Here is a 24,130-nt window from a genome sequence, read left to right on the forward strand (position 1 = left end):
TAAATAAATGCACAGACGAAACGATTCATTGCTTCCAAACCGCGCCGTAGTCCAAGGATCAATCTGTACTTTTGGGTACTCCACACCATCTCTCATTCATTCATTCTCTCTATCCTAGTTTCTTTCCTCTCTTCTCAATAAGAGGGGGACTCATCGTTCTGGGATGGAGCGAGACAATGTGAAAAAAGAGGGAGAGAGAGAGACGGGGGGCGGAAAGAAGCAAAAGAAAGAGACCGTGAGAGGAAAGAAAGACAGTGAGGAGAGAAATAGAGAGCGAGAGACAGGAGAGAGTAAGTTAGAGGGAAAGGGAGAGAGAGAAAGAGAGAGTGTGAGTGAGTGACTGAATGAGTGACTGAGTGATTGACTGAGTGAGAGAGTAAGTTAGAGAGAGACAGGAGAGAGAGGAGAAAGACAGGAGAGTAAGTTAGAGGGAGAGAGACACCACGGCAGAAACACCCGAACAAAAGGGTCATTTATTGGAGGAAGAAAAAGGGGGAGGCGGAATAGACTGGAGGGATGAAGGGAGGAGGGGACACTGCACAGAGGCATTTGATTTGGGAGCAGTTTGCGGTAGTGAAACACTGGCCCCCTCTCAACATTCCCAGCCAACGTGTAACATTCTGCCCCACGCTGCCTCACTGACGCGACCATGCTAACACGCACAGCCAGAGATTTCCCCAAAATACCTACTGTGGAGGCTAGCTAACGGTGGTAACGTTCTCCATAAAGGCCCACTGTTTGAAAGCTAGCTAGCCTCGCGCGACTCAGCACTTCACTACCCAATCTGGTTTATAAATCCCCACTCAGAGTTTAACTGGGGTCTATTTAAATAGCAGACAGACTTCTCTAACGAGCCAATTCTGGCTAAGTCAGGGAAGACAGTGGCTTCGCTCAGAGAACATTTGTCTCCTACTCAGAGAACATGTTTGTCAGAAATTGAGCTAAGTGCAAGGCTAGGATAGGAGTTATAAGCTACATCTATTTATTTTACCTTTATTTAACTAGGCAAGTCAGTTAAGAACAAATTCTTATTTTCAATGACAGCCTAGGAACAGTGGGTTAACTGCCTGTTCAGGGGCAGAACGACAGATTTGTACCTTGTCAGCTCGGGGATTTGAACTTGCGCAACCTTTCGGTTACTAGTCCAATGCTCTAACCACTAGGCTACCCTGCCGTTCCCATGTCAGCTGGTGATATTGAGTGTGAGTCCAACTATTTACTTTTTTCCACATTTCCATTTTGAAGCCATTTCCTGCTAATAAACTTGCATAAATATGTACTAAGATAAAAACCGTATGTACTTAGCTAAAGATAGCAGACTCACCATATCTCTTCTCATTTAGGCGTAAATAGACAGTAACAAAGACCTGATTGGCGTGTGTGTGTGTTCTTGTGGTGACTGCTGGGTAATCTAGCACCAGGTGGGCCTGCATATAAGCATAGATGGACAGATTCTGAAATGCCACCGTTTCATCTGAAAAATGTAGACAGTAGCAGCAGGATATAGGAGAGAGAGAAAGAGAGTGAGAGAATGAGAGGGGTGGCATAGGAAGAGGAGCAGGAGCGCAACCAAAGCTGTACACAAAACATCACAGAGAGAGGACATTTAGACCTTCCCCCCAAATATGGCATAAGGAGTAGAAATTAACGCTCACCTGTACCGTCTTTGTTTCCGTTCGGATGCGTCCGCAGCTCTTCTGACTTGTAAAAGTCAATGCTGGCATAGGTGTTGAGGTTGGACCCGCCACTACACCCGATGCCCGCCCCGGACACCCCCACCCCGCCCCCCCCATTCAGTACGGACGAGTAGAGGCGAGGGGGGATAGCCTGTATGGTTGAGGACCCATCTAAGGCTGAATGAGGGCTCTCTTTGTTGGCCAAGTCCAAGTCTATGTAGTTAAGGCCTTGCTCCACGGACAAAGCCTGGGCAGCAGGTATGCCAGGCCCAGGGTGGAGGAACTGCGAGGGGAGATGCTCGGCCGACACTCCATTCCCCCACAGCATGCCCTCAAACCCAAGCCGGCGAGCCACGGCCTGGGCATGCTCCGGGAAGAGAGAGGCAGCAGAGGAGGAGTTGGAGGAGGGGGGAGGGAGAGAGGGGGAGGCGAGGAAGGTTTCGGAGCAGTGGCGCCTGCGGCCCTGGGGGTCGGCCCGGATCACTTTAGCGCCGTGGTCCGGGTTGGGCCCAGGTTTAGGCAGGGGGAAGTCCAGGCCCAGGGTGACGACAGGGACTGGGGGATCGGGCCTGGCTGGGGAGGGGGCTTTGGGGAAGGTGTTGTTGGACGTGGAGCTAGGGACGGTGTTGTTTTTCAGGCTGAAGGCCATCTCTGTATAGTCCCCGCAGGAGGTAAGGGACTCTGATTGAGTCACCACTACATGGGTAGTCTGTCTGTTTGTCCTGGGCCCCGCTTCAGCACCCTCTGGCCCGCCTTGCTGCTGAAGGGTCACCCTGTACTCGTCGTGGGCCTTGGGGACCAGGATCATTGGAGGGGGCGTTGGTGGGGTGGGGAAGGTGGGGAAGCTCAGTGGTGTCAGGGAGAGGGGAGAGGGGGACGGTGAGGGCCGCAGGTCCATGTTGACATATTCTGAGGCGGATGGAGGGGTGAGGGGCATGATGGGGGTCTGGGGGGTGGAGGGGCTTCGGGGGAGGGGCAGGAACCCCCCCAGGCAAGAGGCTGGCCGGTGTGAAGGGTGCTGGCTGGAGCCGTGAGGCAGGGACATCCCGTGTCTGAGTCCCCTCCCTCCCCCACCTCCTGGCCCTCCTCTGGCGCTTTGATCCCCCTTGAATTCAATGCTGACGTACTCCCCTGGGCTCTTGGGCTCCGGGGGGAGGGGGTTCTCACGGACCCTGGGGAGGGTGTTTGCTTTGGACACGTCCACAAACAGGCTGACAGGCCGGGTCCTGGATCCCCCCTGCTGGCCCTGTTTGGGGGCTGCCCGTCTCTGCTGGAGGAGCCCCATGTCTTTAGAGTGAGCTCCCCCACCTGAGGACCCTGCTCCCTGGAGAGCCCTGTCCTCGTTCTCCCCTAGGCTCTCACTGCTGGCAGAGCTGGAGGAGTATGAGGACGAGGAGAGGGACAGGTGGCGACCTTGGACTGCACCCAAATTGGGGTCCTGACGAACCACCACCGCCCTGCCAACTCCTCTAACATCACTGCTCCCATTCGGCCTCCTGCCTCGGCCGGGGCCGTCCTCAAAGTGTCCACAAGGTGGCGTGTGTTTGTAGGAGCGGGGCAGCGAGTAGTAGGAGTAGACCATCTTGGGGGCCTGCAGTGAGGGGTGGTGGTCTGTCTGAGGGGGTTGCTCGGGGGGAGGGGGGCTGCTGTTGGCCGAGCGGATGCTGATGGGAGACATGTTCATGTAGTCGCTGCCCGCCCGGCTGTCGGCGCTGCTGCTGTCCACCCAGGCCACACCACCCAGGCAGCCACGCTGGTCCGGAGAGCAGCTGCTGTTGGGTGACATCATCATGTAGCCATCGCCAGAGCCAGGAGGGGGCCGGATCTGCTGCGGGGGGGACACGCTGTTGTTAGGCGTCATGGCCATGTAGTCATCCGCTGGCTTGGACTCCGAGTCAGAGACGGAAAGCGAGTGGGTGAGGGAGACTGGAGGTTGGGTAACTCCTCCCGGTAGCATGGACATATAGCCGTTATCTCGCACTATACCTCCACTACCAACCAACTCTACAGCCACGTCCAGGTATCCCCCTCCTCCACCGGGGCTCATCTCAGAGTCTCTTTGTGATGAGACGCAGGTGGTGAAGGAATCCCCGCTGGTGCTGCTGGACATGATGGCGTAGTCAGCCACGTCTTCATCCTGCTCCTCCTCCCCCCTGTGGGGTCGCGGGGCCAGGCGCTCCAGGGCCATGGGAGGCAGGGACGCCCGCTTGCTCAGCAACTGCCTCTCGGCTTCACATTCCCGGCTAGAGGAGCGCCGCAGGACCCTCCTGGTCTGGGGCTGGTGAGAAGGGGCTGAGCTGGATGCTCCGGCAGGCAGAGAGCCAGATGTTGGAGCTCCACCACCACCACGCTGGCCCATTAGGATGTAGTTAGCAGCCTCGTCGTCCAGGGATTGATAACGGCCTGACCTGGCTGACCCTCCTGGCATGTTGGGGGAGGGGGCAGAGTGCTCCCCAGGGCTGGAGCCGTACTCATCCGAGGAGCCATAATCGCTGGGGGAGCCCGACACGGAGGCGTTGTGGGAGTGGAGGCGGCTGTAGGAACCGGTCCCTGTTGCTCCTCCACCTCCTCCGGTTGCACCCACCACTACCCCAAACTCAGAGCAGTGGCTGGAGCTGGAGGACAAGTTAGGAGCTGGGGAGGGAGCTGGGGTGGAGATGGAGCGCATCAGGCTCAGGGAGTTGTTCTTGGTTGGGGTGGAGGCAGAACGGGCCAACTTGGACCTGAGGATGGGCGTGGTGGAGCAGGACCCATTGGTGGTAGGACTGGAACTCTGACCTACACCTCCGCACGCTCCCCCCACCCCTTCTTCTCCTTTACCCCCATCACTGGCTGTGCCTGACCTGGGGAAACTGTGGCGGGGGGTGGGTGATGCGTTTGCGCTGTTGCCGCCTGTTCCAGACCCTCCGGGCGGCTCGGTGCGAGGCCTACGGGTGAAGCCCACCTGGCTGGGGGGCGGGTTGGGATGGTGGCGTCGCGAGGGGACGCTGATGGGGTTGGAGGCGGTGGCTCCCCCACCTGGCCCAGAATTGGACTGTGACTTGCTGCGTTGGCGGAACTCCTCACTCAGGGCTTTCATGGCTTCCAGTAGGGTCTCATGCATGTTCTGGGCCACCACTGAGTCATCCACCTGCATGAGGCACAACACAGTCATTCTCTATGTGTTTACAGGTTCTAACTAACCACTAATCTACAATCTTAACATTTAACCCAGAGTTTCCCAATAGGCGGCCCAAATTCAGCCCACGTGATTTTATTTGTACCCCCAAGTTTTCTGAGCAAACCAAAGTACATATACAGTACCAGTCAGACATTTGGACACACCTACTCATTCAACCTACTCATTTTACTATTTTCTACATTGTAGAATAATAGTGAAGTCATCAAAACTATGAAATAACGCATATGGAACCATGTAATAACCAAGTGTTAAAGAAATCTAAATATATTTTTGATTTTAGATTCTTCAAATTAGCCACCCTTGATGACTTCTTGGCATTCTCTCAACCAGCTTCAAGAGGAATGCTTTTCCAACAGTCTTGAAGGAATTCACACATATGCTGAGCACTTGTTGGCTGCTTTTCCTTCACTCTGCGGTTCAACTCATCCCAAACCATTTCAAATGGGATGAGATCGGGTGATTTTGGAGGCCAGGTTATCTGATGCAGCACTCAATCACTTTCATTCTTGGTAAAATAGCCCTTACACAGCCTGGAGGTGTGTTTTGGTTCATTGTCCGGTTGAAAAACAAATGATAGTGGGACTAAGTGCAAATCAGATGGGATGGTGTATTGCTGCAGAATGCTATGGAAGCCATGCTGGTTAAGTGTGCTTGAATTCTAAATAAATCACTGACAGTGTCACCAGCAAAGCACCCCCACATGATCACACCTCCTACTCCATGCTTCACGGTGGGAACCACACATGCGGAGATCATCCGTTCACCTACTCGGCATCTTACAAAGACATGGAGGTTGTAACCAAGGATCTCAAATTTGGACTCATCAGACCGAAGGACACATTTCCACCGGCCTAATGTCCATTGCTAGTGTTTTTTGGCCCAAGCAAGTCTCTTCTTCTTATTGGTGTCCTTTAAGTAGTGGTTTCTTTGCAGCAATTCAACCATGAAGGCCTGAACAGTTGATGTTATGTCTGTTACTTGAACTCTGTGAAGCGTTTATTTGGGCTGCAATTTGAGGTGAAGTTAACTCTAATGAACTTAACAAATTCCCTACTGTAACTTTTCCTTTGAATTTAGCCAACATCAAATGGTCATGCATCAGGAGGAATACACTGCTTGACTTAAATTAAAACACCATAGCCATTCACAGCTGTAACCCCAGAGATTGGGCCTGTGTTACATTTCATCTCACCTGCATCCAGAATTCCCCGGGGCCCGTAACCGCAGAGCGACCAACCTCCACAAAGAAGAAGTTTTCGGAGTGACCGCAGCGGCGCACATTCATCAACTGCAGGACCACGGCGGCCGCGTCCGAGTTGAGCTTAACAAAGTTGACCGTCTTGTCGGTCAGGCACAGCCGGTAGACACCCACCAGGTTCTTGGCCTGGCCCAGCCCTTTAGGCCACACCTTGACCTGCCACACCTCCTTGAAGGCAGGGCCTGGGGTGGGCACGCCGTAGTCCCCTCCAGCACCTGTGTCAGTAGTAGGTGTCTTACCTGGAAAGGAGGAGTGGGGAAGAGATGTATGAAGACCGAGAGAAGAGAGAGTTAAGGAAAAGTGTTTGAGAGGGCGAGAGAGAAATGGAACAAGAAAGATAAAGGATGAGGGACATGTGGGTGGATAGAGGGATGGAAAGAGAGAAAGAGAGATCAGTTATTAAATGTGGGTTGTGAGGAGGTTCACAAAGGAACAAAGTGGTCAATCACCAACGTTGTAAAGGACCAACATGTCCGTCGTGCATCAGTTGCTAGAGGGAATGTGAGGTGAAAGCACTATTTACGTAGCCCACGAGAACAAGCCTCCGCCATTATGCAAGCTCTGCTGATATCGAGCTTTTTTAGCCACTTCTGAACAATCCGCTTTTCAGGCGAGCATGCAGTGGCTTGCGAGTCCCGCTCTCCCTGCACCTACATGTTCCAACTCGGTGGCCACACACATACACACGGAAAATTCAAACTGTTGAGGATTCAAACACTTCAAAAGGACAATGACTATGAAAAAAAAGAAAACGTGTGAAAATAATTTAACTGACACTGCAACAGATACCATCTATCCCACAAATCTGGGGCCCTTATGCGGAGTTCTTTCCATATACTTGGTTGGTGTTTGCAGGTTTGAGACATTCTGAATACATTAGAACCCTATAGAATAGCTAATTTACTGTATAGAGTTGAGTTGCAGTACGAAGACACTAATTTACAGGTCATTCACCGTATAGAGGAGACCACACAATTATTGAGACTGAGCTCACCTGGTCTGATAGGGAACAATGACGTCCTCTGTCAATATCAATGGTATGCACCTGTTTAATAACTGCTTTCATAGATAAGAATGGGTTCAATGATTCCTTGACTGACCCACACACACAAACTATTACGATTAGACTACTAGCTCATACAGGCACCTCTGACAACTTCACCTTAATAGAAGAAAACCTCCACTCTTCCATAACCTCCAACATTATTATCAGACTTGAGCGTGTGCATGTGTGTGTGTGTGTTCACGTACTTCCATGAAGTGGCATTGCCTTGTCTTCTGGATAGTAGAGACTCAATTAGGTGCACGGAAACTTGGCCCTCTGTGTGTGTGTTTGTTCCTCTGCCTCTACCGTGCCTTCTCTTCAACCCAACAATCACAACCATATATATACAAAAACCTTCGGCACGAACGCACAACGACATACTCAACCTCCGTTATGACTAACTTTTCCACAACCGTTTCCAAAACATTTAGTTGCGGTCGCAGTATGGGGAACCTGCCTGTCTGTTCTTCTGGCTCTCTTACAACTAAATGAATGATGAACCAGAATAGCTGTTGTGTTCTGTTAGAGTCTATGCCAGTGGCTTAGACAGTAGACCAGCGGCTTTGTATGAGGCACGTCCCCTACATTAGATGAGTCACTCTCGGGCCACACATGACTATTTAATGGGCCGCTCTGTGTGTGTGTGTGTGTGTGTGTGTGTGTGTGTGTGTGTGTGTGTGTGTGTGTAGTCCTGTCTTGCCAGCTGCCTTTGGATTTACTAAAAGGAAAGAGATGCTTTTGAGATTTTGCGGCAAAGGGACTGAGAAAGATGAGGGAACGCAGACAGGAAATAAAACATCCTTGAGAAAAAAATGAAGGGAGAAGAGAAAAAAATATAAAGAAAGAATTAATGAAATCAGAGGAATGAAAAGAGGTAGACTTTCTGGATGATAACTGACTGGCATTGAACAAGACTGGAATTAAAAATATATCCCCTTCCTTCCCTTACACTTCTTCTCTGCTTTTCTTTCAGTATCAAGGCTACCTTACCATTTCCCTCCTGGTGACCGTCTTACCATCCCATTCCACTCTACTGTCCATCCTCCCCACACAAGGCCTCAGATCCCTATGCCAAATACTGCTCAACCAAGTATTTATTTTCTCCTAGAAAACTCCTCAGCTATTTGTGAAGCAGGTCTGTGTTTGTTATGAAAACATTGTTAGAAATCAGCTGTGCGTCGTGAATGCCACTTCAGCACTCAAAAACCCGACAAACTCCTTCTTTGATCTTGGGTCTCGCAAGGCCACCGTTTCCCCTCCTACACCTGCTAATGAGACGCACGCACGGATCCATGTGCACCTTCTGCAGCAATCAGAGCAGCCGAAAACCTCAGGAGCACTGGTACCCTTTCTGTTGAAATTCTCATAGCCTTAAAGTGACCAAATAGGCTATATCCATCTAACGTTACATAAGAGGGAGGTGGATTTGATATTACACAGAAGTGTGTGAATTATAGATGTGACTGGTGCTTCCTCCAAGGGACCTTTCCCTGGCAGAGTAGTGCTAACAGAGCCAGTGGTGGAGAAGGAGCAGGGTTTTAGGTCACGCAATGCAAAGCCAGTGAGGTAACCGTTCAGTCAAGTCCAGCACACAGACCAGGGATGGACCACCAGCATGAAGTCACCTGGATATTAAGGATGTGACAAATGGAAAATGTTTCAAAAACGGCTTTCCATCAAGTTCTACCTTCCTCATTCATAGGCTAAATCTCAAACCGAACACTTGGCCCCTAAGCCGTTTATCAAGTGCCACTTGCTGTTGTGTTCAATAGTGATCACTTGAGTCTTCAAGTGTTTTGGCCAAAATGAGCAATGAGACGATGCGAACTTGACGTCACAACTGCCACTTATCAATATTCCAAAAACGTGCATGCCATTGTCTACCGCTGCCTGTCTTGTGCATGACTCGCTCGCTATGAAACATGGGCACTGGGGCAGACACAGACTCATACTCTGATACAGTAAGAAAGTTGACAAAAAGGCATCTCTACTCCTACACAAAATATGTGTATCGGTCGCCAGTGATTTCATCAGCTGATTTAGCTTGTTGTAGCTTGCCTGCTGCTGGCTAGTATCACAAAGGATACATATCTCCTTACAGCATTGATGCGTATGTTGATTGTTTAATTTAAAATGTTCCCTTTATGATGATGATTGGGACCTGTTAGTGGTAGTTTTGTGATAAATGCACTATGATTTTAATTTTGTGGAAGAAAAAAAAAAAAACACTTTTGGTTAGGGATTTTTTAATGTCCCAATGTTGTCTTAACGTTTAAACGTTCACACCCATCCTGGATAGATAACACTGCAAACGAGCTCAGCCCTCACACACAGTGATCATTTATTAAGCCCTCAGCAGCAGTCTTGATGATTCATAAGAAAACATTATGGCAATAATAGTCAAAGTGACATTGTGCACCTGGACTACATGGAGCACCTCTCTGGGTTAACAGTAAGACGGTTCATGTTCGCATGACAACCATATGGCAACTTTATTGCAATATTCAGCTTCACATGGCTTTTCCAAGTGGTTAGTCAGTGGTTACAGCCAACCACAGTATGAATAGAACACTTTCTACTCTTCATGTAGCCTATCATTACTGTATTTCAACCTTACTGCAACATTCCAATCCCAAACATGTTATTAATGGCTGTAAATGTCTGCAGTTTTAAACACACACACACACACACACCTCTATTCATACAAGATAAGTAATTTATTACAACCTAACTACAACCTTACCACAACATTCTGCTTCACATGTGGCAAGTCTACAGCCAACTGCAGTGTGAAGTCCAGCACACGCACACACACACGTCTCTATTCATACATACTTTATTTACTGTACCTTTTGTCCCCTCCCCTTGAGACAAATATTACCATATAGACTAATCTCTCTTGCTGGGCCTCTCTCCACAGGCCATTAGATATGACTTAGGGCATTGGCGCCAAAGCACCACGGTATTTTCCCAGCCTCTTTATCCAGTTCAGCTTTTATTGGGGGCCATAACAGCTGCTTGTCCTTTGCCCATGAACCTGCGGGGCTGCTAGCTGTGTGTGCTAGCTGGCTAATGGGATATTGACGAGCCCTTTCCATTAGCGATGACCGGGGTGTGACCTAGTGATAACTGTTATCACACACTGGCTAGGCTACCCTGTTAAATGAAGGTCAACGGTATGGACATGATAGCCAGCAGCATACCACCCTGCATACATACCACTGCTGGCATTCTTCTGAAGATAAGCAGGGTTGGTCCTGGTCAGTCCCTGGATGTGAGACCAGATGCTGCTGGAAGTGGTGTTGGAGGCCCAGTAGGAGGCACTCTTTACTCTGGTCTAAAAAAATATCCCAATGCCCCAGGGCAGTGATTGGGACACGTTTAAATGTTTTACTCACGTCGGCTGCAGTGAAGGAGTCCGCAGGTTTTGTTAGCGGGCCATGTCAGTGGCACTGTATTGTCCTCAAATGAGCAAAAAGGTTATTTAGTATGTCTGGGAGCAAGACATCCTGGTCCGCGACGGGGCTGTTTTTCTCATACCCAAGAAGGCTTGAGGATGTAATCTCTGCCAAAAGTGCTTCAACAAAGTACTGAGTAAAGGGTCGGAACACATATGTCAATGTGATATATTTTTTTTCTTCCATTTTCTATCAAATTTGCAAAAAAAAATCTAAAAACCTTTTTTGGGTTTGTCATTATGGGGTATTGTGTGTAGATTGATGAGGGGGAAAAAACAATTAAAAATATTTTAGAATAAGGCTGTAATGTAACAAAATGTGGAAAGGTCAAGGAGTCTGAATACACTGTATATACAGAGTAAACCAAACATTAAGAACACCTTCCTAATATTGAGTTGCACCCGCCTCTTTTGCCCTCAGAACAGCCTCAATTGGTAGGGGCATGGACTCTTCAAGGTGTCGAAAGCGTTTCACAGGGATGCTGGCCCAAGTTGACTCCAATGCTTCCAAACAGTTGTGTCAAGTTGGCTGGATGTCCTTTGGCTGGTGGACCATTCTTGACACACACGGGAAACTGTTGAGTGTGAAGAACCCAGTAGCTTTGCAGTTCTTGACACAAACCGGTGCCTACTACCATACCCAATTCAAAAGGCACTTAAATATTTTGTCTTGCCCATTCATCCTCTGAATGGCACACATACTCAATCCATGTCTTAATTGTCTTAAGGTTTAAAAATACTTATTAAAACCTGTCTCCTCCCCTTTCAGAAGTGGATTTACACGAGTGACATTTTGAAGGACACACTTCATCAGTCTGTCATGGAAAGAGCATGTGTTCATAATGTTTTGTACGTGATTGTGCAGTGTACCAAATTATCTACAACTATATTCCGGACCCGACCATCCGCTCAAGAAAAAACATCTAGCGGCTGAGAGTAATTGGCTGCCTTTCCTTCATGTAAATCAAATTATGGGTCCACTTATTGACTATCCTGCTTGTTGCAAATAACATGCATATGAAGCAAGCTTTAAATTGATCTCTCTTAAGTCTACAAGACTTAAGGTTGATATTTTACAGTAGTTGACTGTTGAACATCGAGCTATTGCGCAACAGGAGATCTACCCACCCAGCAAGACTGTCTAGCCCCATGTTAAATGAAATTACAGGGTGTTAATGGTGTAAACTATTTTCTGCATAGGAAACGACCTTGCTGAGGCCCTGTGGCTGTGGTTGAAGGGAAAAGGAGGAGGAGGGAGGGAGGATCCAGCACCCGGCTAGATGGGGCTGGCTGGCTTCTGATCCAACTCACATCGCTCACTTGGTTTGCGTCCCAAATGGTGCTCCATTCCTTATATAGTGCACTACCTTTGGCAAGGTTCCATAGGGCTCTGGTCAAAAGTAGTGCACTGGATAGGGTTCCATTTGGGACACCACCCCTGGGTCTTAGCGGCTAAAATAGCGCTAGGCTAGCTTCAGTGGCTGTTCACACCCACACCATCCGGTTGTCCCGTCAGGCAACGCCACGTCGGGCTGACTCAGAGACAATAATTACTGTCTAATTAGAGAGATGAGCAGCGGTTTCATGTTTAATCGCCTCTCCGGCCCGGTCGGCCACAGGTGAGAACCAGATCCCACCGCCTGACTGGATGACTAGGAGACTGACTGACAGGTGCTGGGAACACTACTACACTACAACCATGAGACAAGTGTATCCTCATGGGTGAAGTGGCCTCTTGACTTCTACGGATATGGAGTCAGAGTATGAGACAACAGTCATATCCATTATATGGAGTGAAAATGGGAAAACTGACTGTAGATCAGAGCTGACTTGAGGTTAGTGTATCAAACATCAGCTAATATGACTGTGTTTTATGAGGCGAAAACGGAAAACTCACTTTAGATCAGAGCTTAGTAACGGACTTGGAAGGGCCTTTGTTCTGGATTGTGGCTTGCTGGTCAAGTTTGACACTATACTTTAATAAGCGGTTTGCCTCCTAGTGTGTGTGTGTGTGTGTGTGTGTGTGTGTGTGTGTGTGTGTGTGTGTGTGTGTGTGTGCGCACACCTGCCACCTGGGTAGTCACTGTAGTCTATTTTCTTACCAGTTTCATATTGTTTTTCCATTTTGTTCCACTTTTGAGTCATTGGCCTGTTTTTTTGTTGTTGCTTTTGACCACAGATATCTCGGCTATAATGACCACAGAGTAAATGTACCTTTACAGACCTTTAGGTTTAAGATGGGAGGCATACTGTGGTTAAGTATGGGACATTTGGCGTGTCATGCACTCTATGATTAGGAAAGTGATGAAAGGTGCAAGACGTGAAATTCGGAGAGGGGGTTGATAGAGCTTTCTCAGGATAGGGGGAGACTTTTTAGGGGAGGGACAGTTATATACGTTGTAATTTTCATGTACAACTGTGTCTAGCAGCTTGATCATCATGGTACTTTTACAGGCATGATTTATGGTAAGTATACTTGAAACTTGTATCTCACTATGGTAAGTTGTGAAATAAGTAATTTTAGTTATAATCGTAAGGGCTTAGCATATAATAAGATGATCAGGCTTTACCGGGCTAAAACAGAATGAATATATACTGAACAAAAATATAAAACGCAACAATTGTTTGGTTTTTTACTAAATTACAGTTTATACAAGGAAAACAGCCATGGGTGAGTTTTTCCCCACAAAAGGGCTTAATTATAGACAGAAATACAGAGGCGGCTTATGGTAGAGAAACATTAAATTCTCTGGCAACAGCTCTGGTGGACATTCCTGCAGTCAGTATGCCAATTGCACGCTCCCTCAAAACATCTGTGGCATTGTGTTGTGACACAAAACCCCTCTGCAGCATTTGACACTGTCGGTTATAAGATTTTAACTGACCTTATTGAGAGGCTTCTTGGAGTTTCTGGAACACCCATTGCCTGGTTCCACTCCCATCTATCTAATAGACAACAGTTTGTCCCCCTTGGCAACTACAGGTCTCCCCCAGCCCCTGTATCACCAGATGTCCGACAAGGCTCAGTGTTAAGTCCATTACTGTTTAGTATGCTACCCCTTGGTCAGATCATCTGTCAATTCGGAGTCAGATTTCACTGTTATGCAGATGACAAACAAATCCACAACCACACAAAACCCATTCTGGCACCACCCTTTGTTGTTGACTGTCTCCGTAAAGTGAAAACTTGGATGAGCAATAACTTTTTAAAACTAAATGACAACAAAACAGAGATCATGCTCATGGGCCCGAACTCCCTCATCAAGAAACTGGGTCAACTCAACATGAGAATCGACAGCTGCAACATTCACTCCAACTCCATAGGCAGGAACCTTGGTGTTATATTTGACTCCACTCTGTGGTTTGATCCACATATCCGGAACATAACCAACTTGGCCTTCTTCCACCTTAAAAAAAATCTCACGACTCAGACCCTCTCTCACTGACCCCACTACTGAAACCCTCCTTCACACCTTTGTTTTATCACACCTGGACTACTGCAACGCCATTCTCAAATCATATAAATCTAAATGTATTTGTCACATGGGCCGAATGCCACCGGTGTAGACTTTACAGTGAAATGCTTGCTTATGAGCCCTTCCCAACAATGATGAATTTAAAAATATATACAGGGAGTACCAGTACTAGATCAATGTGCACGGTAAAGTGGCTAGGCATCAGGATAGATAATAATAATAGTAAAATAAAGAACAGAGAAGCAGCAGCATATGATGAGTGTAAAAGTGTGTGTGTAATGTGTATGTGTGTTGTTTCAGTCTGTGTGTGTGTGTGTGAATGTGAATGTCTGTGGAGTTTGTGTAGGAGTGTCAAGGTAGTGTGTGTGTGTGTGTCTATAAACTCAGCAAAAAAAGAAAACATTCCTTTTTCAGGAACCTGTCTTTCAAATATAATTTGTAAAAATCCAAATAACTTCACAGATCTTCATTGTAAAGGGTTTAAACACTGTTTCCCATGCTTGTTCAATGAACCATAAACAATTAATGAACATACACCTATGGAACGGTCGTTAAGACACTAACAGTTTACAGACGGTAGGCAATTAAGGTCACAGTTATGAAAACTTAAGACACTAAATAGGCCTTTCTAATGACTCTGAAACACACCAAAAGAAAGATGCCCAGGGTCCCTGCTCATTTCACTGTTATGCAGATGACACACAAATCCACAACCACACAAAACCCATTCTGGCACCACCCTTTGTTGTTGACTGTCTCCGTGAAGTGAAAACTTGGATGAGCAATAACTTTTTAAAACTAAATGACGAGAAAACAGAGATCATGCTCATGGGCATGACCTTAGGCATGCTGCAAGGAGGCATGAGGACTGCAGATGTGGCCAAAGCAACAAATTGCAATGTCTGTACTGTGAGACGCCTAAGTCAGCGCTATAGGGAGACAGGGCAGACAGCTTATCGTCCTCGTAGTGGCAGACCACGTGTAACAACACCTGCACAGGATCGGTACATCCGAACATCACACTTGTGGGACAGGTACAGGATGGCAACAACAACTTCCCGAGTTACACCAGGAACGCACAATGTTACCCTTCCTGCAGGCTCATCCTGACATGACTCTCCAGGATGACAATGCCACCGGCCATTCAGCTCGTTCTGTGCATGATTTCCTGCAAGACGGGAATGTCAGTGTTCTGCCATGGCCAGCGAAGAGCCTGGATCTCAATCCCATTGAGCATGACTGGGACCTGTTGGATTGGAGGGTGAGGGCTGGGGCCATTCCCCCAGAAACGTCTGGAAACTTGCAGGTGCCCTGGAAGAGTGGGGTAACATCTCACAGCAAGAAATGGCAAATCTGGTGCAGTCCGTGAAGAGGAGCTGCACTGTAGTACTTAATGCAGCTGGTGGCCACACCAGATACTGACTGTTACTTTTGATTTTGACCCCCCCCCCTTTGTTCAGGGACACATTGTTCAATTTCTGTTAATCACATGTCTGTGTAACTTGTTTAGTTTATGTCTCAGTTGTTGAATCTTATGTTCATACAAATATTTACACGTTAAGTTTTCTGAAAATAAACGCAGTTGACAGTGAGAGGACGTTTCTTTTTTTCCTGAGTTTATATGGTTTGTATATATAGTCTAGAGTGTGCGTAGATTCAGTGCAAGATAGTCGGTGCAGATAGTTTGGGTACCATTAATTTTCTATTTAGCAGTCTGGCTATTCAGCAGTCTTATGGCTTGGGGGTAGAAACTGTCTTGGAACCTGTTGGTCCGAGAACCGATGCTCCAGTACTGTTTGCCGGATGGTAGTAGTGAACAGTCTATGGCTAGCGTGGCTTAGGTCTTTGGCAATTTTTCGGGCCTTCCTCTGACACCGCCTGATATAGAGGTCCTGGATAGCAAGGAGCTCGGCCCCAGTGATGTACTGGGCTGTCTGCACTACCCTCTGTAGCGCTTTGCGGTTAAGGGCGGTGCATTTGCCACTACCAAGCAGTGATGCAGCCAGTCAAGATGCTCTTGATGGTGGAGCTGTAAAACCTTTTTAGGATCGGAGGGCCCATGACAAATGTTTTTAGCCTCCTGAGGGGGGGGGGACACCGCCATGCCCGCTTCATGACTGTGCGGACCATTTTAGGGCCATGTTAGGTCCTTAGGAACTTTTAACTCTCGACCTGCTCCACAACAGCCCGTTGATATGGCATGTTCTCCCCTCTTTCTCCTATAGTCCACAATCAGCTCCTTGGTCTTACTGACGTTGAGGGGAGGAGGTTGTCCTGGCACCACACAAGTCTCTGACCTCCATGTAGGCTGACTCATCACAGTGTTGTCAGCAAACTTGATTATGTTGTTGGGAGTCGTGAGTGGCCACAGTCATGGGTGAACAGGAGGGGACTAAGCACACACCCCTGACGGGCCCCCATGTTGAGAGTCAGCATGGCGGAGCTGTTCTTGCCTACCCTCACCACAGGATACAGTTGCAGAGGAAGAGGTTCAGTCCCAAGGTCCCTAGCTTGGTGATGAGCTTGGAGGGTACAATGGTGTTGAACGCTGAGCTGTAGTCTATGAACAGCATGCTCACATAGTTATTTCCCCTTTTGTCCAGTTGGGAGAGGGCAGTGTGAAGCGCAATTAAGATTTCGTCATCTGTAGATCTGTTGGGGCGGTATGCAAATTGAAGTGGGTATAGGGCGCCTGGGATGATGGTGTTGATGTGTGTCATGACCAGCCTTTCAAAGCACTTCACAATTACAGATGCGAGTGCTATAGGGCAATAGTAATTTAGGCAGGTTGCCTTGGAGCTCTTGGGAACAGAGAATGGTGGTCAACTTGAAACATGTTGGGATTATAGACTGGGACAAGGATAGACACTTGCCAGCTGGTCTGAGCATGCTTTGAGAAAACGCCCTGGTGTCCCGTCTGGCCCAGAGGCCTTGTGATTTGTTAATCTGTTGAAACGTGGAGAGCGAAATCACAGTCACCCGAAAAAAAGGGGCTTTCACACAAGGCACAGTGTTATATTCCTCGAAGTGAACATTAAAGGCATTTACACTGAACAAAAATAAACTTTTGAAAACAATTTCAAAGTTACAGTCCATATGAAGAAATCAGTCAATTTAAATAAATAAATTGGGCCCTAATCTATGGATTTCACATGACTGAGAATACAGATAGGAATCTGTTGGTCACAGAAAAGGTAGGGGTGTGGATCAGAAGACCAGTCAGTATCTGGTGTGCCCATCATTTGCCCCATGCAGTGCAACACATCTCCTTCACATAGAGTTGATCAGGCTGTTGATTGTAGCCTGTGGAAAGTTGTCCCACTCCTCTTCAATGGCTGTGCGAAGTTTCTGGATATTGGTGGGAACTGGAACACGCTGTCGTTCAAGTCTGTAAAAAAGCATTCCAGGTGAAGCTCGTTGAGAGAATGCCAAGAGTATGCAAAGCTGTCATCAAGGCTAAGGGTGGCTACTTTGAAGAATCTCAAATATATTTGTTTAATAATCTTTTGGTTACTACATGAATCCATGTGTGTTATTTCATAGTTTTGACCCCTCCTGTCTCAGCCTCCAGTAATCATGCTGCAATAGTTTGTGTCGGGGGGTTAGGGTCAGTCTGTTATATCTGTATTTCTCCTGTCCTATCCGGTGTCCTGTGTAAATTTTAGTATTCTCCCTCTAATTCTCTCTCTCTCGGAGGACCTGAGCCCTAGGACCATGCCTCAGGACTACCTGGCCTGATGACTACTTGCTGTCCCCAGTCCACCTGGTAGTGCTGCTGCTCCAGTTTCAACTGTTCTTCCTGCGGCTATGAAACCCTGACCTGTTCACCGGATGTGCCATCTTGTCCTGGGCCTGCTGTTTTCGACTCTCTCTCTCTTTCTCAACCGCACCTGCGGTCTCTAACTCTGAATGATCGGCTATAAAAAGCCAACTGACATTTACTCCTGAGGTGCTGACCTGTTGAACACTCTACAACCACTGTGATTATTATTATTTGACCCTGCTGGACATCTATGAACATTTTAAAATCTTGGCCATGTACTCTTATAATCACCACCCCTCAGAGCCTGGTTCCTCTCTAGGTTTCTACCTTTCTCGGGAGTTTTTCTTAGCCACAGTGCTTCTACATCTGCATTGCTTGTTGTCTGGGGTTTTAGGCTAGGGTTCTGTGTAGCATTTTGAGACATCTGCTGATGTAAAAACAGCTTTAAAAATACATTTGATTGATTTCTTCACTATTATTCTACAAATGTAGAAAAAAGTAAACATAAAGAAAAAAACACTTGAATGAGTAGGTGTCCAAACCTTTGACTGGTACTGTGTGTATACACACACACACACACACACACACACAGACACACACACACACACACACACACACACACACACACACACACACACATACAGTTGAAGTAAGACGTTTTGCATACACTTAGGTTGGAGTCATTAAAACTAGTTTTTCAACCACTCCACAAATGTCTTGTTAACAAACTATAGATTTGGCAAGTCCGTTAGGACATCTACTTTGTGCATGACAAGTCATTTTTCCAACAATTGTTTACAGACATATTATTTCACTGTATCACAATTCCAGTGGGTCAGAAGTTTACAAACACTAAGTTGACTGTGCCTTTACACAGCTTGATGATTTCCAGAAAATGAGGTCATGGCTTTAGAAGCTTCTGATAGGCTAATTGACATCATTTGAGTCAATTGGAGGTGTACCTGTGGATGTATTTGAAGAAATTGTAGACCTCCACAAATCTGGTTCATCCTTGGGAGCAATTTCCAAATGACTGAAGGTACCATGTTCACCTGTACAAACAATAGTACGCAAGTATAAACACCATGGGACCATGTGACCGTCACACCACTCAGGAAAAAGACGTGTTCTGTCTCCTAGAGATGAACGTACATTGGTGCGAAAAGTGCAAATCAATCCCAGAACAACAGCAAAAGGACCTTGTGAAGATGCTGGAGGAAACAGGCACAGAAGTATCTATATCCACAGTAAAACAAGTCCTATATCGACATAACCTGAAACCCGCTCAGCAAGAAAGAAGCCACTGCTCCAAAACCGCCATATAAAAATCTAGAATATAGTCTGCAAATGCAGATGGTGAAATGTCCTCTGGTCTGATGAAACAACAATGGAACTGTTTGCCCATAATGACCATTGTTATGTTTGGAGGAAAAGGGGGAGGCTTGCAAGCCGAAGAGCACCATCCCAACCGTGAAGCATGGGGGTGGCAGCATCATGTTGTGGGGGTCCTTTGCTGCAGGAGGGACTGCTGCACTTCACAAAATAGATTGCTTCATGAGGAAATAAAATTATGTGGATATATTGAAGCAACATTTCAAGACATCAGTCAGGCTTGGTCGCAAGTAGGTCTTCCAAATGGACAATGACCCCAAGCATACTTCCAAAGTTGTGGCAAAATGGCTTGAGGACAACAAAGTCAAAGTATTGGAGTGGCCATCACAAAGCCCTGACCTCAATCCCATAGAAAATGTGTGGGCCGAACTGAAAAAGCATGTGCGAGCAAGGAGGCCTACAAACTTGACTCAGTTACACCGGCTCTGTCTGGAGGAATGGGCCAAAATTCACCCAACCTATTGTGGGAAGCTTGTGGAAGGCTAACCGAAACGTTTGACCCAAATTCTTTGGCCACTATGCCTATTTTGCCAATTGACCTGGTTTACCACACGGAGCCCTGCTGATCTGTCTGCCGACGTAATAGCACCCGGGGGCCACAACAGACTTTCTTCTGTCGCAACGTCCCTCCAAGGCCCTTCTGTTAGCTTGCTAGCCCCGGCCCGCTAGCTGCCTGAAGCCACTCACTGGACTCCTATGATCACTCGGCTACGCATGCCTCTCGATAACGTTAATATGCCTTGTCCATTGCTGTCTTGGTTAGTAATTATTGCCTTATTTCACTGTAGAACCTCTAGCCCCGTTCAATACGCCTTATTTAAACACTTTTAGTTCCACCTACTACACATGCGGTGACATCACCTGGTTTAAATTATATCTCTTTCATTGTCACTATGCACAGGTTTACCTTCACTGTATTCACATCCTACCATACCTTTGTCTGTACATTATGCCTTGAATCTATTTTTACCGTGCCCAGAAATCTGCTCCTTTTACGCTCTGTTCTGAACGTAGTAGACGACCAGTTATTTTAGCCTTTAGCCGTACCCTTATCCTACTCCTCCTCCTCCTCCTCTGTTCCTCTGGTGATGTGGAGGTCAATCCAGGTCCTGCAGTGCCTAGCTCCACTCCCATTCCCCAGGCGCTATCATTTGTTGACTTCTGAAACCGTAAAAGCCTTGGTTTCATGCATGTTAACATTAGAAGCCTCCTCCCTAAGTTTGTTTTATTCCCTGCCCTAGCACACTCTGCCAACCTGGATGTCCTAGCCGTGTCTGAATCCTGGCTCAGGAACACCACAAAAAAACTGAATTTTCCATCCCTAACTATAACATTTTCAGACAAGATAGAACTGCCAAAGGGGCGGTTTTGCAATCTACTGCAGAGATAGCCTGCAGAGTTCTGTCTTACGATCCAGGTCTGTACCCAAACAATTCGAGCTTCTACTTTTAAAAATCCACCTTTCCAGAAACAAGTCTCTCACCGTTGCCGCTTGCTATAGACCACCCTCTGTCACCAGCTGTGCTCTGGACACCATATGTGAACTGATTGCCCCCCTCTGATTATCTTCAGAGCTCGTGCTTGAATTTCAATAAGCATTTTTCTACAGCTGGCCATGCTTTCCACCTGGCTACCCCTACCCCGGTCAACAGTCCTGCACTCCCCACAGCAACTCGCCCAAGCCTCCCCATTTCTCCTTCACCCAAATCCAGATAGCTGATGTTCTTAAAGAGCTGCAAAATCTCAATCCCTACAAATCAGCTGGGCTAGACAATCTGGACCCTCTTTTTTTTAAATTATCTGCCAAAATTTTTGCAACCCCTATTAATAGCCTGTTCAACCTCTTTCCTATCTTCTAAGATACCCAAAGATTGGAAAGCTGCCACAGTCATCCCCCTCTTCAAAAGGAGAGACACTCTAGACCCAAACTGCTAAAGACCTATATCTATCCTACCCTGCCTTTCTAAGGTATTCGAAAGCCAAGTTAACAAAACAGATTCCCGACCATTTCGAATCCCACTGTACCTTCTCCGCTATGCAATCTGGTTTCAGAGCTGGTCATGGGTGCACCTCAGCCACGCTCAAGGTCCTAAACGACATCATACCCGCCATCGATAAGAGACATTACTGTGCAGCCCTATTCATCGACCTGGCCAAGGCTTTTGACTCTGTCAATCACCGTATTCTTATTGGCAGACTCAACAGCCTTGGTTTCTCAAAATGATTGCCTCACCTAGATCTCCAACTAATTCTCTGATAGAGGTCAGTGTGTCAAATCGGAGGGCCTGTTGTCCGGACCTCTGTCAGTCTCTATGGGGGTACCACAGGGTTCAATTCACGGGCCAACTCTTTTCTATGTATAGATCAATGATGTCGCTCTTGCTACTGGTGATTCTCTGATCCACCTCTACGCAGACGATACTGTTCTGTATACTTCTGGCCCTTCTTTGGACACTGTTAACAACCCTCCAGACGAGCTTCAATGCCATACAACTCTCCTTCCGTGGTCTCCAACTGCTCTTAAATGCAAGTAAAACTAAATGCATGCTCTTCAACCGATCACTGCCCGTACCTGCCCGCCCGTCCAGCATCACTACTCTGGACGGTTCCGACTTAAAATATGTGGACAACTACAAATACCTCGGTGTCTGGTTAGACTGTAAACTCTCCTTGCAGACTCACATTAAACATCTCCAATCCAAAATTAAATCTAGAAACGGCTTCCTATTTCGCAACAAAGTATCCTCCACTCATGCTGCCAAACATACCCTCGTAAAACTGAACATCCTACCGATCCTCGACTTCGGCGATGACATTTATAAAATAGTCTCCAACACTCTACTCAACAAATTGGATGCAGCCTATCACAGTGCCATCCGTTTTGTCACCAAAGCCCCATATAATTACCCACCACTGCCACCTGTACGCTCTCGTTGGTTGGCCCTCACTTCATACTCGTCGCCAAACCCACTGGCTCCAGGTCATCTACAAGTCTCTGCTAGGTAAAGCCCCGCCTTATCGCAGCTCACTGGTCACCATAGCAGCACCCACCCGTAGCACGCGCTCCCGCAGGTATGTATGTATGTATGTATATATATATATATATATATATCACTGGTCGCTCCCAAAGCCAATTCCTCCTTCGGATGCCTTTCCTTCCAGTTCTCTGCTGCCAATGACTGGAACGAACTGCAAAAATCACTAAAGCTGGAGACTCAGATCTCCCTCACTAGTTTTAAGCACCAGCTTTCAGAGCAGCTCACATATCACTGCACCTGTACATAGGCCATCTGTAAACAGCACATCAACCTACCTCATCCCCATACTGTAATTATTTATTTTGCTCCTTTGCACCCCAGGATCTCTACCTGTACATTCATCTTCTGCACATATACCATTCCAGTGTTTAATTGCTATATTCTAATTACTTCACCACCATGGCCTATTTATTGCCTTACCTCCCTTATCTTACCTCATTTGCACTCACTGTATATTGACTTTTCTTTCTACTGTATTATTGACTGTGTTTGTTTACTCCATGTGTAACTGTGTTGTTGTGTGTCGATCTGCTTTGCCAGGTCGCAGTTGCAAATGAGAACTTGTTCTCAACTAGCCTACCTGGTTCAATAATTGTGTATGTAAACTTCTGACCCACTGGGAATGTGATTAAATAAATTCTCTCTACTAGTATTCTGACATTTCACATTCTTTAAATAAAGTGGTGATCCTAACTGACATAAGACAGAGAATTTTTACTCAAATTAAATGTCAGGAATTGTGAAAAACTGAGTTTAAATGTATTTGGCTATGGTGTATGTAAACTTCTGACTTCCACTGTATATACACACACTGAACAAAAAAATGCAACATGCAACAATTTCAAAGATTTTACTTAATTACAGTTCATAAGGAAATTAGTCAATTGAAATAAATACATTATGCCTTAATCTATGGATTTCACATGACTGGGAATACAGATATGCATCTGATAGCTTTTTTTAAGTAGGGGCGTGGATCAGAAAAGCAGTCAGTATGTGGTGTGCAGCATGTCATCTCTTTCGCATATAGTTGATCGGGCTGTTGTTTGAGGCAGGTGGAATGTTGTCCCACTCCTCTTCAATGGCTGTGCGACGTTTCTGGATATTGGTGGGAACTGGAACATGCTGTCGTACATGTCAATCCAGAGCATCCCAAACATGCTCAATTTGTGACATGTCTGGTGAGTATGCAGGCCATGGAAGACATTTTCAGCTTCCAGGAATTCTGTACAGAACCTTGTGACATTGGGCCATGCATTATCATGCTGAAACACAAGGCGATGGCAGCGGATGAATGGCATGACAATGGGCCTCATATACTGTGACAAGATTCTCTGTACATTCAAATTGCCATCCATAAAATGCAACTGTGTTCATTGTAGGTCAAGACCCTGGTGAGGACAACAAGCAAGCAGATGAGTTCCCTGAGACGGTTTCTGACAGTTTGTGAAGAAACTCTTCGGTTGTGCAAACCCACAGTTTTATCAGCTGTCAGGGTGGCTGGTCTCAGACAATCCCGCAGGTGAAGAAGCCGGACGTGGAGGTCCTGGGCTGGCGTGGTTACACGTGGTCTGCAGTTGAGGCCGGTTGAACACACTTCCAAATTCTCTAAAATGGCTTACATGCGCCATACATGTAGCAAAATAGCTGGGAAGAGATTATCTTCCGATACACAAAACAACGCTTGATTGAACAGTACGTTTTTTCTCTCAAGGTGTCAAACTCATTCCATGAAGGGTCTATTGTCTGCAAGTTTTTGTTTTTACTTTGAATTAAGCCTTAGACACCCAGGTGTCGGGAGTTCCTTCAAAATGTAACTTAATTCCTCAACCAAGTACAAGGAA

General features: G+C 46.8%; 1 protein-coding gene across 2 annotated transcripts in view; it reads right to left on the reverse strand.

Moving 5' to 3' along the window:
- si:ch73-335l21.1 (insulin receptor substrate 1-B) overlaps positions 1 to 24,130 on the reverse strand; it is a 77,475-nt gene that overhangs the window by 38,719 nt on the left and 14,626 nt on the right. For both annotated transcript variants that reach the window (XM_064940501.1, XM_064940500.1), the window contains 2 exons: positions 6,050 to 6,354; positions 1,656 to 4,806 (listed from right to left, as the gene is read on the reverse strand). In XM_064940501.1, the coding sequence (XP_064796573.1) occupies positions 1,656 to 4,806; positions 6,050 to 6,354 (3,456 nt within the window). The remainder of the gene's footprint in view (positions 1 to 1,655; positions 4,807 to 6,049; positions 6,355 to 24,130) is intronic.

This window comes from Oncorhynchus masou, chromosome 27 (assembly GCF_036934945.1).
Source record: "Oncorhynchus masou masou isolate Uvic2021 chromosome 27, UVic_Omas_1.1, whole genome shotgun sequence".
NCBI classification, from domain to species: Eukaryota; Metazoa; Chordata; class Actinopteri; order Salmoniformes; family Salmonidae; genus Oncorhynchus; species Oncorhynchus masou.